At 43.9% G+C, this 17,487-nt stretch overlaps 1 protein-coding gene across 3 annotated transcripts in view; it reads right to left on the reverse strand.

The window, feature by feature from the left end:
* Positions 1-2,479: 2,479 nt before the first annotated feature.
* The window catches only part of ZMPSTE24 (zinc metallopeptidase STE24), a 30,189-nt gene continuing 15,181 nt past the window's right edge, over positions 2,480-17,487 (reverse strand). For all 3 annotated transcript variants that reach the window (XM_085081412.1, XM_085081414.1, XM_085081415.1), the window contains exons 7-10: positions 16,483-16,643; positions 14,963-15,067; positions 4,588-4,731; positions 2,480-4,277 (exon numbers count right to left, since the gene is read on the reverse strand). In XM_085081412.1, the coding sequence (XP_084937538.1) occupies positions 4,053-4,277; positions 4,588-4,731; positions 14,963-15,067; positions 16,483-16,643 (635 nt within the window). In that variant the 3' untranslated portion in view covers positions 2,480-4,052. The remainder of the gene's footprint in view (positions 4,278-4,587; positions 4,732-14,962; positions 15,068-16,482; positions 16,644-17,487) is intronic.

The following is a 17,487-nucleotide window of genomic DNA, read 5'->3' on the forward strand; positions in this document are numbered from 1 at the left end:
CTCTTCTTCCTTCCACGCAAATCTTGCTGCACATCTCCTCCGACTTTTCCTCTCAAATCCCTCCCCAGATCCAGGGAACCACCCAGAAAATCACACTACTATCTGCCACTTTTCCCCTTACTCTACACCTTCATTTGCAAGCACACAAAGTCGAAACCTCACAACTGTTTCCACACACTAAACACAGGATTTCAAAAGGGAGATCAAATGGAGATATATTAGAGAGGTGTGGGGGTGGTCTGGGTGTTCTCAATTCAGTAACTAAAACCTTTCCCCTCCAATAATACAATCCGCCCCCCTCCGGATACTCCAAACCAACGGTTTATATATGATTTGTAGTCATTTACTCTTTGCCAGTTGCTTTGCTTTTCTCTGGCCCTTTCTGTCACCAGATAACGGAGCCGCAGATATAGCTCCACTCTCACTTCGTGTGGGAGACACGTCTCATTCCTCCTCTCACACAGTAACAAAATAACGACAGAACAAAAGTAGCAGTATGATGGTGCAGTACAGCAGGGTCCAACCCCTTTAAAGGTACCTATCCTGCCCGTGGGGTCCAACCCCGGGGGTCCAGCCCATTGCCCTAGACTAATTTTGGGAAACCCAGTCTCAACCCACCCTTGGGGACTACTACCTCAGACCAGCGGGTTGTTGTTTTGATTTTTTTTTTATTAGCAAATACCTTAATTTGGTGCATATTGTCCTTGGTCTACACCCGCCATGTGTAAAGGATAACTGAGCTCCCCCTGAAAATTCAGGGTCGTCACTGGGAGATCTGCTTACCTCTGGATCTGGCAGCCGAGCAGAGTTAGGGTCCCATCTGGAGGTGCCCATTTGATTTGCTCAAGCAGGCCCAGAGACACTTCAGAAACCAAGTCAGAGAAGTGGGTATTTGCTCTATTCGGTGCACCGGGTGTGGGGGAATTCACTCCTCCGTTTGGAGTGTGCCTCACACACTGGCACTTCCAAAACCACAATGTTATAGGTAAAATTCTTGAATATTCATCACATTTCCCAGGATAGGAGTGGTTATACAAACCATTTCTCAGAAGTCATTAATATCATTAGCATGCGTGCCACACATGCTCTGTATGTCCTGGTGGACTTTGGAGACCCCCAAAGACTACCTCCAAGATGAAGGTCCTAGTAGTCTTCATCACAATGCACTTTTCACCTTTTTCTCTGGAGCATGCACAGCTTTTCATGGGATGATTCAGCGGTTTCTGTGCTGGCTTCAAACAGATTCTTGTCTCTCTTATCTTGATAAGATTAAGGGAATCTTGTTTTTCTAGGTTTTAGAATTAATGTATTTTGTCTCTCAATAGTTAACTTGAGTTAACTATTGACCTGTCCTTTCTCACTCTGCAGGTGGGGTCTCACCCTTGCAGAGCAGAGGGGCAGAATCCCCTCCCTTGTCCTGCCCACACTGCCGGGGATCAGCCCAAGGCACTGGGGTCTCTGGGCTGCCAGCACATATTACCAAGACACATCAAGCTTCACATTCACAAAGGATTCAATTTTAGTCCTTCTGTCACCTTTCAAGGTCTGGGACTTCTCCTCAGCATGTCTTCTCTCAGGTTTCTACTTAGACGAGCAGAAAAAGCTGGTAGTGCAGGAAACAGGAAGTTGAAGCTCCAGCCTTTGGACAGGGCACTGCTGATCTATGCCCAGCAGTCCCACAGATGCCTGGGAGGAGCATACTGCCAGATGTGTTCTGCTCTGGGTTCCCTTGTCTTGAGTACGTGAAGAGTGTTTGCTAAAGGTAACAGAAAACTATATGCATGCTTGCTAATTTTCTTGCCTCTCTCCTTAAAACTGGTCATTCCCTGAAAGGGATGGTGGCTGGTCTAAGCAGACCTACCTTGTCATGAAGCTGGTATTGGCTTATCACATGGCTGTATAGGCACTGTAGGACTATTTACGTACCTGGGAAGGCAGAAGTTGCACAGGAAGATTTACAGGTAATTTTGACCATTCTCAGGGAGACAGGAAGCAAGTAGAGGCTGTAAAAGGTCTGCACAGTGTAGCTGATGCACTCCAGATGCCCAGTAGTAATGTGGGCAGGTAGAAGGTCAGCAGCACACACTGACAAACAACTGCAGTGCTGAGAAGCAACTGGAGCAGAATGGAACCAACTCAGAAATCTTGTTTGGTAGTTAAGATATGAAATCCAGCTAGAAGAACTGCAGAGACAACTCTGAACAATGACAGGGGAGAAAAGGAAGTAACAGGCAATTGCTATAAGAATACTATCTTTGCCTGCAAGCTAAGTATTTTAAGCATTTGAAGTATTTGATGCTTCCATAGGAACTGGCATTTCCTTCATCTTCCCATTTTAATTTCCTTTTGTTTGCATTTACCCAAATTTCTGAAATAGCCAGAAAATTTATTTTTGCATACCATTTTTACCTAATGGATGAGACAAATGGTTTTCTCAAAGCACACTTGTTTTCCTTAGCTTTACACCAGCCAACATCTCGTTCAGAACTTGACACACTTTTATTTATTCTTCTGAATTGACAGATTCAAGTTAATGCTTTTATTTTTGAGGGCCTTTTATTAAATGTAGTTAACATGACAAATATAGACTCTCCATATTGGTAAAACCATCTCCTAAATCCGTACCTATAGTTAAGCTTTGTATTTGCTGGGCTATAAACACAATTAGAATAAGGCATACAAAGGGCTTTCAGCAGTATCTTGTTTCACCCAAGACATCATTGTGCCTGTCATCTTATAAGGCATTTTTCCCTATGATCAGAAAAACAAATGTAAGCTAGCAATAAAATATATGAGAATATTCTGATATTTGAAACAATGACAATTTGCTTGGATGACATCTCTCTTTGTACAGAGCTGAGAAGAACATTTTAATTTACTGCAGATAGAAAATCTGATTTTTATATGGAGTATGTGCATTCAGGATGGTTCAAAACATTTGTATGCACATGCAAACTTATATTTTACTTCTATTTTTACTTAACCAAAAGTAAACATAACCCTATATTTCATCAGAAATGTCTGAGATAATCTATGTTGAAGCCATTTCCACATTTACCCACTTTGTTCTTCCGTAACTCACGTGGGCAAACTGTTTCCTGGGCTTTTTATATATAGTAATGATGAAGAGTAAGTATGCCGGCACTGCTATTTCAGCTGGATTCATATTAATGAAAACCCCTCAATTGAATGGAGGAGAAGTCCCCTCAGAATGAAAGCATGGCTCTGATACACTGGCTGAGCAAACGGACACTTCCATATACACAAAAAATCTAGGCAAAGTACAACAGAAATGGAGGAACTGAGATGTGGAAAAAGGGAGAACAGGAGAGAATTAGCAACTTTCTCAAACATGTGGGTCCTGTTTGGATTCCTTATAACATCCTTCCATACCCCCAGCAGCACTGTGGGCAAGAGGAGCAGCCTAATCCCACTATAATCCTACTAAATACCACCTAGTGCTCATTTTCAAGGAAGACATGGTGCATTTCCTCAGCTATAATTCATCCTTCTTCCCACACTTCAGAGAAAGAAGGTTTTATTAAATAGCATTTTTCATTATGACAGACATGAATGCAGGAGAAAAGCCTGCAGCTGCATTCAGCTTTTTAAAACACGCTGGCAAGTACAAGGATCATTATACAGGAAATCAAGTCACTCAAAGCCTCTTCACTGTGAAGAGGGTGAGACTGGGAAGGTTCACAGAATGCTGAGAAGAAAAAAAGGATCAAAAGCAATGTTCAAGGCTTTAAAGAAAAAGGTGCTTTGAAGTCTACACTTGTTTTCCTCCCTTTAAAAGTGTATACTATGATATGGAACTAAAAGTCTTGGGGGGGAAGTCCTCATTCAGCACTTTTTCTAAATTAAGTTCCACAGTTTAGTTTTTGTTAAAAATAAGTCATTTATAATTTAATACCTGTTTCAGGATACTCAGATCTGTGGTCCTGTTAACAGTATACTTAATTTGCATTATCCATAAAAAAAATTAAAAAGCAGCTCTGAACTTTGCTTCTGAAATGGAAGCACTGTCTCTGAACCATCAATGATTACTGTCACTCTTGCTTTGCATCTTTCAAGGCCTGAAGTCTTTCTAAAAGGGGTGGGTGGGAGTAATGCCACATTGAAAAGATCCAGTCAGAAACGGGGAATCCTAAATTATCTTTGTTTAGCTTGATCAAAGCAGAATATAGGTCTTTGGCCTTCCCAAGTTTCTTGGCAAATGCATCTGCTTGAAACTCAAATCGTCGGCTTAATACAGTCAAACAAAATGAGAGAACCTGCGGAGAGAAATATATTAAGAATTATTTTAAAATTCAGCTATCTGCAAATTCCTTCAGTGCCAGTAAATACTCCCGTATCTAGCTTCCCGCATCCCACACAGTACTGTGGCTGCAGACTGATCTCACTAAGCTTTATCCAAGCCACAACTGAAAGTGGGAGTCTTACCCAACATGCAGCACACTAAGCCTGATTATCAAAATGAGACAACCAATACAGCCCCTAGAATTTTCAAACTTCCCCTGACAAAACAGAATCGTTATTTAAATAGGATGATACTCCAGTGTCTATGTCTTGAAAACAATTTACCTCATTGTAAGGTGAAAAAATAAACTGGAAAATAATCATCAAGCCTATCAGGGTAGGCTGGGTGTCATAGAAACCAAACGCAGCAAAGAGTTCTTTTTGACCAATTAGCACAGCAAACAAGAAGAAGCAAAGGAACGAATTCATCTAGAGAAAAGAAAAAACATTCTTGATTAAGATAAATCATTACATAACATCACATTATAGATTTGCACAGGGATGCCACTGTAAAAAAACAAGTAGATTACTTTTGAACTAATATACAAGGAGAACAAACAGCTGGTCTTTAACTGCTTTCTGAAAATGCAACAGTAAAAGAACCACTATTTTCAGTCAGTGAGCAAAAAAAAGAGTAATGAAGTGAGACAAAAAATCAAGAAGAGAAATGAGGAGGGAGTACAGGACAGAACACATCTCCTTGGAATTCTAAATAGGTTCTAAAAAGTTTAAAGCCAAACAAAATGCGTCTGAGCTGTGTTGTACTTCTATTCCTGGAAACAATCTATGCTTCCATTTAAGCCATGCAGCACCGTGTACAAGCACTGTACTCGCCTGGCTTTTCAGAGCCAAGAGGCAGGATCATGCCTGTTGGAGGTTGGGGAATTCTTCCCATTCTCTTCCTAGGGAACCATTATGATGAAGTACTTAAGAGACAAAAGATGGAACCGGGGTGTGGTGTGGGGAGTGGAGCACCTGGCCGTTGGGGACTTCACTTGCTCGCTGAGCACCGGAGGGGGAACAGCGAAGCTGCTGTCTTCCTTTCGCTGTGACCGCAGAAAGCCCAGCACTACACTGCCTTCTCTTTCTTGCTGGGTGAGCTTTCGTTTGGGAAAAGCACGAGATTCCGACGCTCTTCCCCTCCCGGAGCGTGCGTCTCCCCAACTGCGTTCGCAGCTGCTGCGGAGGGGACCGGCTGTGGCTCCCCCGCGTGCTGGAATACAACTGCAGCTTCTGCCACAACTGCAGAGTTTCTGCCACCTTTCGCTTACTAGCCCCGCGGGTCCAGTTTGCAACTCTGAACTCCCAGCTGCGCGCCAACCTGCCATCCAGCCCGCCCGTCATTAGCCACATGAGTCAAGGAGGTGACCTCGCGCCACAGCGCCATCTGCAGCTGCTCGGCAGTCATCACACCTGCCCTGCCCGGCTGGGTGCTCAACAGCGCCCCTGCTGGTTGTGGCCGTGACTGCACCAACGGGAAGGGTGTCTGGCAGCCCGGAGCAAGCTGCCATCGAGTTTTCCGGTTTTTGTTTGTTGTTGCTACTGTTGTTGTTGCTTGTTTGCCTCGTTATAGATACTAGTAAAGAACTGTTATTCCTTTTCCCATATCTTTGCCTGAAAGCCCTTGATTTTAAAGTTATAATAATTCGGAGGAAAGGGGGGGGTCATATTCTCTATTCTAAGGGAGGTTTCCACCTTCCTTAACAGACACCTGTCTTTCAAACCAAGACAATGCCATACCGAGTTTTCTAGAGGGGGTGACTGGTACGTTTTCAAGCTATCCAAGTGGTTGTTTGGTCTGTTTAGAGTAATATGGAAGGTGCCAGAATATTGTTTTTTATTGAAACACACTGAACAGAAAAGAAAGATGGCTGTGATAACAACCAACCAACAGAAAAAGTGCCAGACTTTGCAGAAAAATTTGTGAAAATTTCTGAAGGTGAGGATAAAGTCTATCACAGCAAAACAGTAGTATCTAGAAAATGTATCCAAAGACAAATTACATGAGTTTGCTAAGTGGCAAAAGCAGTGTACTAGTTGAGCAGTGTGCTAGCAGAGGCTAGTTAGCAGGGATCCGTGCTGATGTAATAAATCAGAAGGTAATTGCCTTAAAGGAAAAAGCAGAAAGGGCCTGAAATGTTCAGCTGCACAAGTAAGGAAAAGCCAGTATGGAAGCAGTTTTTCTTAAACAGGAGCTTAATAGTGATGTTTACAACTTGAAAAGCTTGTGAATAGCCTTTGAAAAATCATTCCTGAAACAGTGCACGCATCTCAAGAAAGACTGATTTACTAAGCAGGTTCGCAGATGACACAGAACTGGGAGGAGCAGTGGACTCCACTGAAGTCAGGAAGGCCCTGCAGAGAGATCTCAACAAATAAGAGGGCTGGACAATCAGCAACTATGTGAAGTTCAACAAGGGAAAGTGTTGGATTCTGCACCCAGGATGGCTCAATCCAGGATGTACAGACAGAGTGGGGAATGAGATGCTGGAAAGCAGTACCACAGAAAGGGAGCTGGAGGTCCTGGTTGATGGCCAGTAATATCTGAGTCAGCAGTGCCCTGGCAGCCAGGCGGGACATCCCTGTCCTCAGGGACATCCAGGACAGCATTGCTGGCTGGCCCAGGGAGGGCATTGTCCTACTCTACTCTGGGCTGGGCCACCTCAGCTTGAATATTGTGAGCAGATTTGGTCACCACAATATAAGAAAGACATTAAACTATTAGAGAACATCCAAAGGAAGGCAACAGAGATAGACAGACCTTGAGGGGTAGCTATATGAGGAGCAACTGAAGCCGTGTGGTTTGTTCAGCCTGAAGAAGAGCAGATGGAGGGGAGACTCCTTGCAGTTACAACTTCCTCAGAAGGGGACGAGGAGGGGCAGACACTGATCTCTTCTCTGTGGTGACCAGTGAGAGGACCTGAGGGAATGGCCTGGAGTTGTATCAGGGAGGTTTAGATTAGATTAGAAAAAGGCTCTTCACCCAGAAACTGGAAGGGCACTGGAATGAGCTCCCTCGAGAAGTGGTCTGAGCACTATGCCTGACAGAATTCAAGAAGCATTTAGACAATGCTCTCAGCCACATGATGTGGCTCTTGGGTCCTGTGGAGGGCAGGGATTTGGACTTGTGTGATCCTTTCCAACTCAGGATATTCTGTGATTCTATGATGAAATTACAGAAGGTGCATAGGCCAGCAGCTCAGACAAACAAAACAGAAGGAGCTGAGAATTTGGAGAAAAGAAGCATGAGTGATACCTAGAACAACAGAGATTTATAACAAAGCAATTACATATTTCTGCAGAGATGGCTTCATTGTTCACCCCATTTGGGCATGCATCAAGAATGGAACAATGAAGTTATTTACCGATGTACAAGGTAAGAGAATAAAATATAAATGGGTACAAATGCCCTCCTGGATCAGATTTCATAATCCTCAATCACATTCCTTGTCAGCTCTTAAAGTAATGAGGCTGACAGATGCTCTCTGACACACAACAGATGTTCTCAGACACACGCTGCAAAGCTTTCTCAGAGGTAATGACAAAAACCTAAAAAATGCAGGCTGATAGTCAGGATGCATCCAATCCCAGCCCTAGCATAGGGATGGAAACAGACCTTCAGAAAAGGCCCCGAGATTCAAACAGACAAGAAAGTGTTAAAGAGCAAAAAATATGTTTCAACTTGCCTTGGTTCCAGCCAGGACAGGAATAATTTCTGCAGTAGCCAGGAGGAGTCATGGTTATTCTATAGCACCTCATGTCATTGCTGGGGGGCAGGGAGGCTCTTCCAAGGAGAAGAGGTTCCTTCCAGTCAAGAAAACTTAGCAAAGGGAGCCATCCATTACTATTATCCGGGTTGTTTTTTCCATGCAAGTTATTTCTTTCCTTGTACCCTCTATCATTAGTGTAGTTGTTACTGTTAAATTTTATTATCTCAGTGCTGTTTCCAATAAATTATCCTTATCTCAACCTGTGATCTTTGCATTTTGTGCCTCCAATTCTCCTCTCCAATCCACCACAGCAGGGAGGGGAAGGGGAAAAGTGGGGGAGCAAGAAAGCAGTTTTGAAGTCTTGGGGGGGGTGCTGAAATGGCACACACCATTCCTAAACCACCTCAGCCTTATTTAGTGCCTGTGTGGCATGAAGGGTTGACACAGGAAGAGATCTACCCAGACGAAGCTGGAAACAAATTTGAATCAAGCATTTACCATATTACATAAGGAGCCACTGGTCACAATGTTGCTTGATCTGTTCCTGTGGGTGTGGTACCTAACCCTGTATATATTCCCCTAAATGCACCATGTGCTCCTCATGATGATTATTTTTCAGTGCAGGGAGAGGGATCAGGATTGCTCTGTTGATGCACTGTGTGACATCAGTTTGTGACAAGATACTATTAAAGGCATTGAGAGATTTGGGGTGTCTGCTCCGTGTTTCTCTCCTACCCCTACCTCAGGTGTTATTTTTAGAACGCCATTAATAATCTTACCCAGTCTGTAGGGGAAACAGAGTAGGATGATTTTCCCCAGCTTTTCACCTCCTTTCCTCCTTCAGGCCTGTTAATACGCCTTTTGAGAATTCTGAATTCCCCTTGGATGTTAAGGAAACCTTGTTCTGGCTGCTAAAATCTGCCAGGCCTCTTCAATACAGTCCACATCATGTTTAGGAGTTGGGACAGAGCTTTCTAGGAAGGTCATTCAGAGATCTGCCCCAAGTGTGGATAGTCATGAGTGACATGGAATAGCAGGAAAAATGAGCCAGTTTTGGGGGAAATTCTCCGCTCCTGTGGTTTGGGAGCTCATCCCTGAACAACTACAGGACTCTAATAAAGAGACAGAATATTTGCAAAGCAATGCTGTGGCAAGTCCTGAGAGAAGCAACTTACTGCAGTGTCCTGACTATTATTTACCAGGCACTGCTCATCACTACACAGCACCTTCAAGGGGAGAAGGAGGAAAGCAGATCAACAGCCACTGTGGCCACTCAAACTGCAGCTGAACCAGAGGAACAACCTGTACCAGTAGCAGTCATCTCTACACAGAAGAAATACAAGACCAAATCAGCTTGCCTAGTGAGTGAAGAGGAAGCAGGGCCCACACAACAGGAAGGAAATGCAAAGCCAGAGATAATCACCCCATCCCTATCCCTGGGTGAACTGCAAGATATGCAAAAAGATTTCAGCTGCCAATTGTGTGAGCCCCTGGTGGCCCGGCTGCACCAATGCTGGGATATCACAGCCTGTGATATAAAACTAGAGGGTAGTGAAGCCCAGCAATGGGATCCCTGTACCAGGATGTGGGCATTGACAAGGGAATTGGGAAGATGACAGAGGCTATCAGCCCCTGGAGGCAGCTGCTGTCAAGCATGAGGGAAAAGTACCCTTTCTAAGATGTTCTGTAAGTGCACCAAGGCAAGTGGAACACCTTGGAGAAAGGTTTCCAGTACCTGAGAAGATTAGCTGTGCTGGAGGTACTCTACAAGGATTTAAGTAACAAGCAGTCCCCTGTAAATCCAGGTGATGTCCAATGTCCACAAGCCATGGGGTGGAAGTTTGTAAGGAGCATGCCATCACTGTATGCCAACTCATTGACTTTGATGTCCATGAAAGAAGAACAAACAGTGCTTCACGTGACTACCTGACTCTGGCAATATGATGATCTTTTTCCTCCCTATCAACCTGCAACTTGGCTGTGGAAAGACTGTCTGAGATTTCAAACAGACTTGAACGACTTGAGCAAGTTATAGAGAAAATGTCCCATGTCCCATCAGTACGGACGAGTCTCTTCTGTTGGGAGCAGCCGCCACCTCTGCTCAAGAGAGAGGGTACACACCCACCATGAAGAAACCTGTGGCTTTACCTGTGTGACAATGGAGATGACACAAAGTGGGAGGGAAAACCCACCTGTGCCCTAGCAGCAAGGGTACATGAGTTGAGAGGAAGAACAACCACTGCAGGAAGTTCTACAAGGACAAATGCTGCTCTAGTTTCCAGTGGGAAACTCCTCAGACAAAACAGAATAGCTGATGTTTCTTGCAATCCTCTTGAAGCGACTTCCAGTTCATATTTGCAAGAAGTGAGCAACATGTACTGTGACCAAAACTAAAAGGGCCCGGCCTCCAGCCAGGTGGAGGAAAGGGACAATCAGATCTATTGGACTGTGTGGATCAAATGGCCAGGCACATCAGACCCACCAGAGTATAAGGCTTTAGTTGACACCAGGGCACAATGTACCTTGATGCCATCAAGATACATAGGGGCAGAAACTATCTCTATTTCTGGGGTGACAGGAGGATCCCAACAGCTGAAGTGTGCCTAACTGGGAATGAAAGGTAAAAACCCCTCATTGTGACTGGTTTCAGAGACCCTGTTCTTCCTGGGCATAAATGACCTCAGGAGACAGTATTTCCAGGACTCAAAAGGGCATTGTTTGCCTCTTGGGATAACTGCTGTGCAGAAAGAGGAAATTCAATAGATTAATCCCTTGCCTGATTTCTCTCAGGACCCTTCTGCTGTGGGACTGCTGAGTGTCAAAGAACAACAGGTACCAATCACTACCACAACAGTGCGTTGTTGACAATACCACACCAATTGGGACTCCATGCCCCCGTCCATGAGATGACTCATGAACTGGAGAGCCAGAGACTTCTCACCAAGACTCATTCATCCTTCAATAGTCCCATATGGCTTGTGCATAAGTCCAGAGGAGGGTGGACACTGACAGTGGACTATCACGGCCTGAATGAAGTCATGCTGCCACTGAGTGATGCTGTGCCAGACGTGCTGGAACTTCAGTATGAGCTGGAGTCCAAGGCAGCAGAGTGGTGCCACCATCAATATTGTTAACGCGTTCTTCTCCATTCCTCTGTCAGCAGAGTGCAGGCCACAGTTTGCTTTCACCTGGAGGGGCATCCAGTGCTGTAACTGCTTGCCCTGGCGGTGGAAACACAGCCCACCTATTTGCCATGGACTGATTCAGACTGCACTGGAAAAGGGTGAGGCTCCAGAACACTTGCAGTACATTGATGACATCATCATATGGGGCAACACAGCAGAGGAAATTTTCAGAAAGGGGAGAAGATAATTCAAATCCTTCTGAAGGCTGGTTTTGCAATAAAGTAAAGTAACATTGAGGGACCTGCCTAGAAAATTGAGTTTTTAGGAGTAAAATGGCAAGATGGACATCATCAGATTCCAACGGATATGGTTAACAAAATAGCAGCTATATTCCCGAAGGAAAACACAGGCATTCCTGGCTGGCACAGTGGGTTTTTGGAGGATGCATATTCCAGAGTACAGTCAGATTGTAAGCCCTCTCTATCACGTGACATGGAAGAAGAATGATTTGTAAGTGGAGTCCTGAACAACAACAACCTTTTGAACATATCGAACAGGAGATTGTTCATGCAGTAGCCATTGGGCCAGTAAGGACACAACAGGTGTGAAAAATGTGCTCTACACTGTAGGTGGGGAGAATGGTCCTTCCTGGAGCCTGTGGCAAAAAGTGTCCAGGGAGACTCAAGAATGACCCCTGGGGTTCTGGATTCAGAGATACAAAGGACCCCCTTTTACACCTGAACTGAAAAAGAGACACTGGCAGTTTATGAAGGGGCTTGAGCTGCTTCATAAGTGATTGCCACTGAAGCACAGCTCCTTCTGACACCCTGACTACTTGTGCTGATGTTCAAAAGGAAAGTCCCTTCCAGACATCATGCCACTGATGCTATGTGGAATAAGTGGGTCACTCTGATCACAGAGAGAGCTCTGACAGGAAACTCAATTGCCCAAGAATCTTGGAAGTCATCACAAACTGGCCCAAGGGTGAACATCTTGGACTATCATCAAACGAGGAGGATGAAAAGGTGATGTGTGTCAGAGACTGGAAATGCTGATGTCTTGAAACATTTTGGGATGCATGTGAGGGGGAACGTGCAGGTCAGGCTTTGCCCATGCAAGGCACTGAACTGTCCCATACCCCTATAGAGCCAGTATCCCAGCCTGACAGAACTGCCAATCATTGGCACAGTGGAGAAAATGCCCCACAGACTTGCCCTGGAGTCCCTAACCCAACTTCTGAGTGTCTGAATGACCAGAAATCCCACCTGGGAGGATGGCCCATGAGGGCCAAGGGGTATTTAAGATTGAGCATGAGGCCAGCACACATCTTGACCCTATCTTCCTCCTGGATTTTCTATCTGAACACTGTTGGAACCCAGGAGCTGGTAGCTATATGTGTGCTTTTCTATATCTATCTTCTCTCTCTTTCTTCTAATTCCTTCTTCTTGGAACATTTTGAGTAATCAAACAGGTTTAAAGTTTGCTAACTTAACATGCAACGGGTTTAAAGTTTGCCAGGTTGAATGGTTAATGCCAGGTTAATGCTCTGATAAGTGTTTTATGTTGATTGAATGTTGGGCAAAATCTTTTGCCCAAGTTCCATGATTTTCTAAAGTTTGCCAGTAAACTTTTGTTGTGTTTTGACCTCTTGAGAATATCTGGTTAATATTTCTCTCATACATTTAACCAAGAGTACATGAACCACTGTAAACCCCTTTCAGCAAGTTGACTGGGGCCTTACACACATGCTGATGAGCCCCAACAGCTATCAGAAAACGAGAAGCTGTGCACTCTCTTTTCTCATGGTTCCCGCCATATTGTTGAAAATGGAATGCTGCAATACAGAGTTCTACATGGCAAGAAGCTATTGAGGGACAAGGTGGATGGAGTCAGGTTGCAGAGCTGAAAGCTGTCCAGCTGGCTTTGAATTTCACTGAATAAGAGAAATGACTACTGCTCTACCTCTACACTGACTCGTGGATGGTGGCAAATGCTCTGCAGGAATGGCTGGAACGATGGAAAAAGACTTATTGGCAGTGCAGAGGGAAACCCATCTGGGCTGCTGAATTGTGACAAGACATCACTGCCCAGGGAAGAGAAGTTGGGTCTAAAAGTACATAATGTAGATGAACACAGGAGAGTGGGGCTAATGAAGAACATCGCAATATTGGACAGGTGGATGCAGGCTGGCAAGACTAAAGCATCTCAGGAGAATCTGGACTGGCAACATAAGGGTAAATTATTTCTGGTGCAGTGGGCCCATGATGCCTCAGGTCATCGAGGAAGAGATATAACATAAAGATAGACTCTTCTTGTGAATGAGTCTTTTAAGATTGCTTAAGGAATCAAGGGGTAGACTTAACCATGGACAAGGTCTTCCAGGTTATCCATAAATGTGAAACATGAGCTGTGATCAAGCAGGGCCCAGAGGGTAAAGCCTCTGTGGTCTGGGTGTTGATGGTCAAAATATCAGTCTGGGGAGGCCTGGCAGATCAATTACATCACACTCCCACAGACCTTCCAAGGCAAGTGCTATGTGCTGACTATGGTGGGAACAACCCCTAGATGGCTGGAGAAGTACTCTGTGCCTCATAGCACTGCCCAGAACACCATCCAGGGCTTTGAAATCAAGTCCTCTGGTGGCATAGCACCCCAGAAAGAATTGAGCCGGACAACAGGACTCATTTCAAACACAGACTCATGGACACCTGGGCCAAAGAGTACAGGATTGAGTGGATGTATCATATTCCTTATCAAGCACCAGGGTCTGGGAAAATTGAACAGTCCAGTGGACTGTTGCTCAATGACACTGTCACTATGTGCCATAACTACCATGAACAGAGTACATCAGATACACAGGTTGTGAGCTCCTGAAGTAGCTTGCAACCAGCCAATGGCACACCAGTCCTCTTGCCCTGGAAGACATCTAGGAAGGACAGAACCCACAGCCATGCACTAAATGAACTCAACAGACACCTTGGAGATACAATCACCAACTATGGAAATGATAGCTGCATTTGTGTATATATATACACACACATATATCTAAGTATATACATAGCTGGAACATGTTAGATCTGGGCACATCATAGATGGTATACAGTAAGGGGTGGATAATGTCCTGGTTCTGGCCAGGACAGACCTAATTTTTGCAGTAGCCACGAGGGGGCATGGCCAGGACAAGGAGGTTATTCTATACCACCTTCGATTATTGCTGGAGATGGGGAGAAGCTCCCCAGGAGAAGGGGAGAGGGGGTTCCAGCCAGCTGAGAAAACATGACAGAGGGAGCTGTCCAGTACTGTCTGTTGTAGGGTTGGTTTTTTCCATATGAATCCTTTCTTTTATTTTCTTGCACCCTCTGTCATCAGTACTGTTGCTGTTACTGTTTGTTTTCTTATCTTATTGCTGTTGTTATCTCAACCAGTGATCTTTGTGTTTCATGCCTCCAATTCTCCTCTTCAATCTGCCACAGAGGGGAGGGGAAGGGGAAAAGTCGGGGAGTGCGAGAGTCTTGGTGGGGGCACTGGATTGGGCAGTACCATTCATAAACCATGACACAACTTCAGAAAGCTGCTCAGATGAATTAAAATGGCAGCAGACATGCTTTCTGAGATGCTTACTACCAACCAGATGAAGCAAAGGAGGGAACAGAAAGGCTAGTATATGTTCACTGTAAATAGAGCAAAGAAAAAACCCAAACCAACTTTCTGTCACACAGCACAAGTATATCAGGTGAATGTACACTAACAAATCTAGAAGAGGGCATTTGAAAACAGCTGTAATTACAGATGCTCTAGGAAAAAAACCAGTTTATAATAACTTACCTGGCTGATGATTATATTTTTGACAGTATGACCTAGTTTCCAGTGACCCAATTCATGACCAAGTACAGCCAACACTTCTTCATTTTTACATCCTTGTTTCTTATTCTGAGGGAATAACAAAGCAGAAGTATTATCAGGTATGTCTGAACACAACCAAATAAATTTTTTACTCATGTTTTTTCTTTGATCACTTAAGTGTCCCTAGATCAGGCCATGCCCTTTTAACAGCAGAAACACACATATAATTTCTTCCTGAGCCTTTTTCATGAAGCTACTTACAAAAATATAACCTTTTAAGTTTAAGAAGATTTCTACTGTGAGGTGGTGTTTTCTTATTTCTATGCATGCAGACGTGCTGATACAAACCTGAAAGAACGCTGGAAGATTTGCCTTCCAAACACTCTCCTTCCATCCCTTCTCTTCATCCTATTTCTTTACTCAAGCAAAGCATTACACTGGAAGCAGGTATTCAGAGCTGCAGACTTTTAGAGGAGAATTAAGAGCAAAACCCTGTTCCTACTGCCTTCAACACTCAGCATGTAGCCTTCCTCCCAAGGCAGCACTGTTCCTTTAAAAAGGAAATGTCCTCTTCAAAAAGCCCTATGACATGCCTTAAAGCTACAATTAGGGGGGACATCTGCACCTTCAAAGATCCATTAGCAAGTCAGAAGCAAACACTAAGGCTGCAGAACCTGCTGAAATGGAACACAGATTCTCATTATGACTAGATCAGGTGAGCTTAACATACCCTCCTCTCATCATCCACTTCTGCAGTATTTGCCAAACAAAACACTGGGCACCACTAACATGGTGCCAAGGAACAAAAGCTGGACTGAACAAGAATCTAGACATTGGCCTAACCTTAGGCTCCACAAGGCCATTTGTTTTTCTCAGAATTACCCATTCAGGTTGTTCAGAAAGTACTCCATCAACTTTAGTCATTTCCATACTCTTTTGAGGCCACAACAGCTGCTCCAGAAGACTCATGATGTGGAGCTGCACATCAAAGGAGTGGCCAGTGCCAGGCCATCATCCTGCTCTTGACTAGGGCATGGAAGGATGCACACGTGCAATCTGTCTGTGTGGCGTACCTCCTGCACCAAAAACTCTGCATGCAGTAAAAGGCACACAAATGACACACTAAGAATCAAAAGCATTTCCTTTGAAGGGAAGTTTTGGTGTGGCAGTCCCAAGAGAAGGAAAATGAACTAAAACTCTCAACAGGTCCTTTAGTCCTGTTGGGGGTTTTAGTCAAACAATTATAAGGAAGGTCTAGTTTTTACATGCAGAGAACTAATATTTTGTTAAAGTCCCTGTGGATTTTTACATTCTACAGTGCTATCTGCACCACTCACCCAGCCCCAGAAACTCCAATTAGCAAACCAGGCATACTTTGGTGTTGAAATCATTAGGGTTTGGATTTTAGCAGCTTACTCAGGACCTTTAAAATACATTAGAAAACACAGGAGAATATTTCACCGAGATTTTAATAAAAATAACACAATGAAAACCAAACTCACTTTGGTTTTAGACTTTGTTTCTTCATTTTCACCATCTTCACCTTCTGCTGGTTCTTTGTTCAAAGCAGAATAGTCTTCCAAGAGTGTGTCAAAGAGTACTATCCGCTTATTCTTGAAGAATCCATAGAAATAAGCATTGCTATGAGAAGAACGCTTAGAACCTGAGGGAGAAAATTTAAAGACCATGATTTGAATAATCCCATGCACTGAAGCCTGTATAGTATGACACAGATGAGATTCTTCCAGAGGAATTCTCAAAGTCCCCAAATGAACAGCAGACAAACTCAAGCAGATCAGTTTACAAGCTGAAGCATATTCTAAAATCTAAGTAATGATGACTCCAATAGAGAAATGTAGTGTGAAATCACTAAAAGCACTAAAACCATAAGAGCAGTTGTGAACATCTAATGTCCAAGAAGAAAAGCAAATTCTATTGCAATTTCAGATTTAGAGTGGAAAGAGCATTCTGCATTGACATTGCTCCAGGCAAAGAACCTGTGCAAAATTATGTAGAGTTCTTTCAAATGTGCCAGCAAAGAGGACTGGAAAGAGATAAAGATTTTAGAAGCAGATAAGGAGAAGAGATGAACTACAGATAATACAGTCCCTCAATACTATTTTTGTTTGCAATAGGCCATTTCTTTACAGCTACCTTTATCTAAATCAGGTCAGTCATGGACTGTTTCAGTGTGTATTCATCAATACACCTAGGGCCAAGAAACTCATCTCTTTCCATGGAATGTGGACAGTTTCAGTTGATTAAAAAGCTTGTTTTTGCTTATGGACAGAGGCTGTTGCAACATCAGGACTGAAAGATGTCTCTACAACAGCAGAAGTGGATTCCCTGGGGTTTTTTGCAGCAAAGGATAAGTTGGAAGTCATTTGCCTTAAAACATTCAGTATAAATGTATGAACTGCATAAACCCCTTAGGGCACCAACATCCATTGTTCCATTGGAAGCCAACCTGTAGACGGCCTTTATGACCTTCAGCACCAAACCAAAAC

The sequence above is a fragment of the Lichenostomus cassidix genome, chromosome 23 (genome assembly GCF_008360975.1).
Source record: "Lichenostomus cassidix isolate B80296 chromosome 23, HeHo_3.0, whole genome shotgun sequence".
In the NCBI taxonomy this organism is placed as follows: domain Eukaryota; kingdom Metazoa; phylum Chordata; class Aves; order Passeriformes; family Meliphagidae; genus Lichenostomus; species Lichenostomus cassidix.